The sequence below is a fragment of the Peromyscus eremicus genome, chromosome 5 (assembly GCF_949786415.1).
Source record: "Peromyscus eremicus chromosome 5, PerEre_H2_v1, whole genome shotgun sequence".
NCBI lineage: Eukaryota > Metazoa > Chordata > Mammalia > Rodentia > Cricetidae > Peromyscus > Peromyscus eremicus.
In genome coordinates, this window is record NC_081420.1 from 94,285,316 (window position 1) to 94,294,190 (window position 8,875).

Consider the following 8,875-nt stretch of genomic DNA (forward strand, 5'->3'; position numbering starts at 1 on the left):
TTTCCAAAAATATTTTCTTTAGCTAGCACTTGTCTTTCTGTTGCACTGGTGGACAGGACTTGACCACTTGTATTTCTGTTGTGCTGGTGGACAGGACTTAACAAATGCAAAACTAAACTTTTGCAACCAGAAGCTCATTGTTCAGTGTGCGTTTCGATACATGTAAAGAGGAGCATGATGTTCAAACCAATGCAGAGTGATGACAGTGTTCTAGAATAAAAATAGTTGATAAGTTTTAAAAAATATTTATCTAGCAACTACTTTGTGTCTGACACTATTTTAAGTATTGGGAAGAAACCAGTGAAGAGTGAAGACCAAGAACCTGATCTCAAAGATTTTGTACTGTAGAGGACAGAGACTAAGCAACCACATGGTATAATGAAGATGGATAAAGCAAGGAAGATAGTGAGGACCCTCCCTGGAAGGCCCAGGAGTAGGCTGGTTTGTTGAGTGGCAGAGGAAAGAAGAAACTAACCTGGAATTTTAGGGAAAGTCTACCGAGTGGTGAATTGGGAAAATGGTAGACAGAGATCACCAGTGCTTCTGGGATCAGCAAGGGGGCTAGTGTGGCTGGGTTGGGGAAGAAAGGAGAAGATGAGGCCAGGAAGTCAGACTTCACATCCTAAAGCTCAGCCTCCACAGGGATCACCATACCTTCGAGTGTGGAGGGATGAGAAGGAAGGCCCTAAGTAAGAGGCATGACAGGAACTGGTTTGCGTCAGAAAAGGATTCCTGGGAATGACTGTGAGATATAAAAGGGCATGAAAAGGGGAATTCTGGGTACAAGAACCCAGGACCAAAGAAACTACAGGCAGGTGAGTCACAGAAAGTCCAACCCAGGGCCCATACAAGAGGAGTCAGGAGAACTGTGGGTCTTTATTGTGCACGCAAAGGCAAAAAGAAAGTAACTAAAAGGAAGATGCTCCTTGGAAAGGTACTGTCCTGGGATCTCATGTCCATGCTAACTGCCAGGCTATATGCAGGCAGTCGTGATCTCCTCCTGGCTATGACTTCTTTTCTAACACTGGTCCCCTATTTAAATTCTGCTAACAGATACAGTCCCTTTTGGAATATTAATCCTGCCCAGGCAAAATCCAAATGTATCATGGGCAGAACACACAGAGGGACAAGGAGGTGGGCCTAGACCTCTGTTCCGTAGGCCCTCATCTTAGTAAGAAGGCCAAAGTCCTAGCTGATGTACTAAATGCTTTCCGTCCTTTCAGATGACCCATCCTGTGTCGATTTCTTCAGCTGGTGTCATCTGGTCCCTCAGCACGGGGTCTGCAACCACAAATTTTATGGAAAACAGTGTTGTAGGTCATGCACAAAGAAGAGCTAGCTGATCCAGAGACCACGTACCTTCCTCAGACCAGGACCTTACCTGCCCATCTCCAGGTCTTTTGATCAAGACTACAAACCACACAGGAACTGCCACAGGGTTTGAAGAATGGATAGACAGCCACCAGCCTCCTTAGTCCACCCCTAGAAGCACATGGTACTCTAAAGCACTTGACAATGAGAAGTGATGACAAATCCAGCTTTAAAAAACAGCAACAAAAAAGCCTTCTCTTTGCACTGTCATTTGAAAGATGAGATGTATCGTACTGAGACATGTCAGGTTTTCATTTTGACCAACTGAAAATCTTGTTGACTTGGGGATGGGTCTCCTCTCCACACACATACCCTTGAACATCAAAGGAGTCAAGGGCAAAGACATCTATTTTTTAAAAAGCCCTTGAAGGCTTCAGGTCAAAGACTGACACTCAGAGCCATCAAATACATGAATGGAACTCTTTGCCCAGTGGTTGCTTGGAATTTATAGTGTCAAAATCTGATAACAAACGGTGCTCAATGGGTGCTTGCTGCTGGACTGGCAAGCTGTATCTTATGTTTATTATCTGTGTGTTGTTTATTGGGTTTCAAGTATATTCTGCCTTTAGAGAGTCTCCAAGACTGAAATTAACAACTTGAAACATATTCCCAGTAGCATTCTGGAAGCAGGGTCACATGGGCTATTTAAGATCTTCATGGAATTAAAATTCACACTTGAAGGGAAAAAAACCCTCAAATCTTGATGCCCTTCATGTGACATCAACCTCATAACTTTTGGTGCTTATTGACTGGGGACGAGGGAGGCTGGTGCCTGCTCTTTGGGAACAAGAACTGGTGACATGTTCATTTTTGGTAAAAATAGGCACTAACTGGTAAAATAGCATGCTTGAAGGAGGGAAGCCTACCATTTATAATGCTCCATACATATTATCAGAATGCTTAGAAAATTAAAGGCTGCTTGTGGTTTTCGCCCACCAACTGACAAGTTTCAATTCACCCCAGGACTTGGTCAACAAGGAAAAAAATAAATAAAACACAGTGGCCAGAGAAAAATCCATCTGTCTTCTTGCTACATTAATAAATTACAACTCACCAAGACCCTTCCATGAATAACAGTACTTCACCATGTCTCAGATGAGATTTTTGGTCATCAGGAGCCAGCTGTTGATGGGCATTAACAAGCTTAAAATTGTTCTCAATTGGAAAAACACCATTCTGTTTGCCAAAGCCAGAGTAACTTATAAGACTGTGTTCCCCTGTAATTCTTTGAGAAGTGGTTCTACAGGGCATGTTTATATGATACTCCTCCATCCCCCCAGTTTCTTGGATGAATGTACACTCATTTTTACTGCTTCTCAGAGTCTCGGTTCAAATAGGGGTTTGCCAGCTCAGCAGAACCAGCTAGACAGTGGTCTGTTAAATTTAACAGCATTCCTTGTCCCCATCCCAGTGGGAATCATGAGTTCTTGGATGCCATGGAAGTGAAAAGTTGCCATGGAAGTGAAAAGTAACAGCTTGGCCTTCTTGGCTTGGCCCTTCGGTAGCCATTTTGATATGAGGAGAGAAAAAAAATAATACCACACTACCATTCCCTTGCTCTCTGAAAAGTGGGAAGTTATTTGTCTTTATATAATTATCATTTTATTATTTTATGGGAAAGAATTAATTTATTAATAGCCTATTCTTATGTGTTCTCACTCGCTTCTTTGAGTAAGTGATATTCTGAGGGAAAATGTTGAATTAAAAAAAAACATGGATTATAGAGAAAAGTCAAAATATATGTGTAATATTTAATTATTTTATGTTTTATAATAAAGTATTCTGTTTCTTTATCTTTGAAACTTGTTAAATTCTTGAACAAGTTAGTGTGAAGTCAGTTATTTCCAAGTTAATTTAATTGTCTACCTGTTGATGGAGAACCTCAGCATAACTTCACTAAGGGGGGCAGGGAAGGGGTTAAGAAGGATTTGTCACTTTTGTGCATAAGAAAATAAACTGTCCAATGATGATGCATTTGGGCCAATCAGATGACTCTGCAGGTAAAGGCACTTGATGCCAATGCTGATGACCTGAGTTCAATCCCTGAAACCCACACTGTGGAAGGAGAAAACTGACTCCTGAAAGTTGTCTTCTGACCTCCACACATGTGTCTTGACACATGCCTGTGTGCAGCTCCGAAAACATAAATAATAAATGTGAAACAAAATTTGAGTATCTCAAGACATGATGCATCTTAAGATAATGTGTTCTGCTGTACTGAGCAGATAAACATTGCATATGAAAATCACTGAAGATAAAGCCATTAAAGCTACTTCCTATTTGAAGGGCATTCTGGGAAAATATTTGTGCCAAAACCAAGGGGAGGGGAGAGGAAGCTGAGAAGAGGAAAGGACAGGGAGAAGAGAGGGGGGAAAAAAACCTTATTCAAACAGCATGAACTTTCAGGCTTTCAAAACTTTACCATCAGACTCATGAAGACTTTCTGGATGATGCACATCCAAATAACCTGAATATCTAGTGTTTCCATTTATGATCACACACCAGGCATAGCTCTAAAATGTATTTAAGAGTATTATGGTATATGAATTATTAATGTGTAGGAAAATAAAAATTAGGGTTAAGATTGGAAAGTGAAAGCAAGAAAAAGCTATCTTTGTATCTTTTGGTAATGAAGTATGGTTGGAAGAGATTCATTAGGGTTTAATGGCTGCCAGGTCCTATGCACAACACTTTTACATACTTTATCTCATTTAATGCACACAACGGCTCAATTAGGGAGATATTAGTCCCTTTGAGGGGAGGCATCTGGGATTCTGAGAGATCACATATTTGGCCCTGAGGCAAATGGCCAGCTTGTGATGGGGTCGAGACTTGAACCCAGACCCTTTGGGGCTCTTCTGTCACAATCCTAGGAGACATAAAGAAAGCAGGGAACATGCAGGCCTTGGAATCATGGTCCCTGAGATGCATGTAAATAAGACTTCAGTGATAAATGACTTTAATGATGAATTATGGGCAGAGCTGGGGATTTAAGACGTGGAATCAGGGTGGAAGGTAATAAATTCCTGCTAAGCCCCTCTTTTCATCAGAGGATACTTGAAGATCTGTTGCATAGTTATTGTATAGTTAAAGACTCTATTCCCTACTAACAGCTTCTCTCTGGGATGATAATGTTTCCTGGACAATAGCATCAGAGTGTCTGGAGCCTGCAGCTCCCCAGGATCGTCAGGATGGAGAGCAGGCATGCAGGAATGCTCTTGGCGTGGGTTCTATTCTAATCACAGACAGAGATGAACTTACGACAGTGAGTATGATGCTAAGAGTGGTTTATAGCATTCAGATCATAAAGGCCATTGCTGTAAATATCATAGGGAAATGGTCATTTGCTTATGGGTTTCACTGCCTTATCTTCCTTAGCTTGAAAAATACAGAAACATGGACTGGAGAAGTTGCTCAGTGGTTAAGAATACATATGCTCTTGCTGAAGATGCAAGTTCAGTTTCTAACCCATGTTGAGCAGCTCAAAACCACTCAAGACTCAAGCTCCGAATGATCTGACACTCCTGCCTTTGTAGCTGCCTGCACTTGAGTACTCACACATACCACACAACCACACAATAAAAAATAATACAATAATGCCAGGTATGGTGGTTCATGTCTTTAACCTAGCACTCGAGAGGCAGAGGGAGGCAGATCTCTGTCAGTTTGAGAACACCCTGGTTTACATAGTAAGCTCCAGGCTGGCCAGGATTATAAGTGAAACTGTGGCATAATAATAATAATAATAATAATAATAATAATAATAATAATAATAATAACAATGTCCTTTAAAAACACAAGAAGGGATCCTGTGTTCTATCTGCTTTACCTTATCTTACCCTAAGATCTTAATTCTCCAAAAACTTTGGTGGTCTACATTGGTATTAATGTTTCTCTTTGCTGTGACCAAATGCCTGCCAATAAGCAGATTACATGAGGAAAAGATTATTTCTCCTCACAGCTGGAGGGTCATGGTCTACCATGGTCAAGAAAGCATGGCAGCAAGCAGCTCCATGGTGATGGAAGCCTATGGTGGGTGTTTTTCGAATCTCCTGAGGTTAGCAGAGATGAGACAGGAAGCTGAACAAGGTCATCCACCTCAAGGCCCTTACTAGTGACTCACTTCCTCTAGTGAGGCTCCCCACTTCTAACAGTTCCACAGTCTCTCAGAACAGGGCCCCCAGCTGGAGACCAGCTGTTCATACATGAACCTGGGGGTAACAGTTCGTATCCAAACCACAGCAACCTTTATGCTCCTTTTCAATCTGTCACCCTTGTCTGCACGTGATGGAGACTTCTACAGAGGCTCTGGACGTGTTACTCTCAAGCCTGTCACCCATAAAGCATCATCCTGAGTATCTCATAATAGCATTATATATCACTTTACATTTTTTTCTATTTTTAAAGAGATTTTTCTATTTGTTTTACATATCAACCACGGATTTCCCTGTCCTCCCTCTTCTCACCCCCCAACCTTCCCCCCGCAACCATTCCCACTTCCTCTATGGCAAGGTCTCCCCTGGGGAGTCTGCAGAGCCTGGTACATTCAGTTGAGGCAATTCCAAGCCCCTCCTCCCTGCACCAAGGCTGAGAAAAGCATCTCAGAATAGGCACTAGGTTCCAAAAAGCCAGCTCATGCACTAAGGACAGGTCTCCGTCTCACTGCCTGGGGCCCCCCTAAACAGTTCAAGCTAAACAACTGTCTCAATTATCCAGAGGGCCTAGTCCAATACCATGGGGGCTCCTCAGCTATTGGTTCACAGTTCATGTGTTTCCACTAGTTTGGCTAGTTGTCTCTGTACTTTTTCCAATCATAGTCTCGATATCTCTTGCTCATAGAATCCCTCCCCTCTCTCTCTCTCTCTCTCTCTCTCTCTCTCTCTCTCTCTCTCTCTCTCTCTCTCTCTTTCATCGATTGGACTCCTGGAGGTCCGCCTGGGACTTGGCTGTGGATCTCTGCATCTGTTTCCATCAGTCACTGGATGAGGGTTCTATCATGACAGTTAGGGTGTTCGGCCATCTGATCACCAGAGTAGGTCAGCTCAGGCACCTTCTCAACTATTACCAGTAGTCTATAGTGGAGTCATCTTTGTGGATTCTTGGGGACCTCTCTAGCACTCTGCTTCTTCTTATTCCCATGGTGTCTTCATTTATCATGGTATCTCTTTCCTTGTTCTCCCACTCTGTTCCTGATCTAGCTAGGACCTCCCGCTCTCCTAAGCTCTCTTTCCTCCAACCCTTGTCCTCCATTACCTCCCCCGCACCCCCAGTTTGCTCGTGTAGATCTCATTCATTTCTCCATCACTAGGCGATCCCTGTGTCTTTCCTAGGGTCCTCTTTACTAGCTAGCCTCCCTAGAGCTGTGAGTTACAATCTGGTTATCATTTGTAATAGTCAGAACCTGGAAACAACCTAGATGCCCTTCAACTGAAGAATGGATAAAGAAAATGTGGTACATATACACAATGGAGTACTACTCAGCAGAGAAAAACAATGACATCATAAGGTTTTCAGGCAAATGGATAGAGTTAGAAAATATCATCCTGAGTGAAGTAACCCAGACTGATAAAAACAAACATGGTATGTACTCACTCATAAGTGGATACCAGATGTAAATCGCCTTATATTTTATCCATTTATATAAAAATTATTTTCTCACAAGGGCCTGGGTTCGATCCTCAGCTCCAAAAAAAAAACAAAAACAACAACAAAAAATTATTTTCTCAGAAGAAAGTGTTTTAAAAGGCAAATATTTTATAACTCCTCCAAATGGAAAATCTATATTACATGGTATACACAGACATAGCTGGTCAACAAAAAAATAACCTTGGTGGCTGGGGAGATGGCTCAGTGGTTAAAAGCACTTGATGTTCTGTAGTGGGTAGCTGTTCCAGCTTTGACCTTGAAATACTGCCCCTAGAGTGACAGCAGGTAACTAACTGCCACACCTGCCTATGACCTGCACCTGGGGCATGGCTGAGAGGGAGCCCCTTAAGACTCGAGGTGCATACATGCTGGGCTCTTCTGGATACCTCGTGGTCCTGGAAGCTGGATGAGAGACCATGCCAGAGTTCTCCGCTGGATGGTACCTCATCTCTCCTGGATCCTATAACCAACCCCTATTGGCTGTAAGTTACCCCAGAAACAAACTTCTCTTGATTACTAGATGAATTATGTGGAATTGCCTTATTAATTACAGTTACAATGTTCTTCTAGAGAGTCTGAGTTCCGTTCCCAGCATCCACATCTATTGGCTCATAATCTAACTTCAGCTCCACGGGATCTGATGCCCTCTTCTAGCCTCTATAGGGCACCTGAACACATCACACACACGCACACACACACACACACACACACACACACACACACACACACACGTGTGCCCACACAGACAAACACATGTATACACACACACTAAAACAAATATATATATATCCTGATGGGGCTATGGGTGTGGCTTAGCGGCAGAGCTTTTGTCTAGCATGTTTGAGGTTCCATGCCCAGCCCAGAAAAAAATTCCTGATTAATATATATATTTAACATATTATTTTAAAAACATACCATATAACTGGCTTATAAATTACTATCTGAAAACAAGAACTCCTCAATGAGGATTGAAATGTTCATAGTTCCTAAAAATTGTATGGTTCTGTATCTGTATCACCAATACAGAATAAAGATGAAATATTCTATTGAGATAATACTGAATACCAATTTCCATTGTACAGAGAAAGGGCAAATGATCCCCATATTATCTGTCCTTTGCAGATGTAGATAATCACGATGAGACTTCTGCCCAATAATTTTTGTGCTGAGAAAGCGCTGGGATGTTCTGAATGTGTGCACATATTTGTTAGTTTCTACAAAGAAGTGGCAAGCTGCCTCTCCCCTTTCCTGTACCACCTTCCTCTTTGAACATCATTAAGTTATCACTGCTCGGCATCCCTCAGTGTTTTCCTATTAAATAAGGAACATAGCTGGGTTTATAATCAGGTTATTTAATAATAAGAAGTACTGCAAGTCAAGACTGGAGAGGTGGCTCTGTGGTTAAGAGCACTGGCTGCTCTTGCAGAGGACCCAGATTTGAATCCCAGCACCCACATGGCAGCTTGTGACCATCTGTAACTCCAGTCCCAGAGGATGTGACATCCTTTTCTGGCCTCTTCAGGTAGCAGGCAAGCATATGGTACACAGACATACAGACAAACACCAATAATTTAAAGAAATAAAGCACTGTACATGGTTATCAGCTGTTGCCATAGTCATATGAAGTCAAGAGCTGCTCTAACAACTTAATGGGGATTAGAAAGAAGTAGCACTGTTCAGAAACAGGCAGCCCTGAGGGTCACTTTCCTCCACTCCTCTTTCTACACCATTTTCATCTCCCTTCTCACATGGCCTTGACCTCACCATCTAGACACCTCTGCCCTCCAGAAGGCAGGATGTCCCTTGACCTCACCATCTAGACACCTCTGCCCTCCAGAAGGCAGGATGTCCCTTGACC

The 8,875-nt window shown here is 42.4% G+C and overlaps 1 protein-coding gene and 1 pseudogene across 2 annotated transcripts in view; both read left to right on the forward strand.

The window, feature by feature from the left end:
- Window positions 1–1,339, forward strand: part of Adamts18 (ADAM metallopeptidase with thrombospondin type 1 motif 18) — a 144,760-nt gene extending 143,421 nt beyond the window's left edge. For both annotated transcript variants that reach the window (XM_059262544.1, XM_059262547.1), the window contains one exon: window positions 1,224–1,339. In XM_059262544.1, coding sequence (XP_059118527.1) covers window positions 1,224–1,339 — 116 coding nt within the window. The remainder of the gene's footprint in view (window positions 1–1,223) is intronic.
- Window positions 63–177, forward strand: LOC131912143 (small nucleolar RNA SNORA40; annotated as a pseudogene).
- Window positions 1,340–8,875: the final 7,536 nt, after the last annotated feature.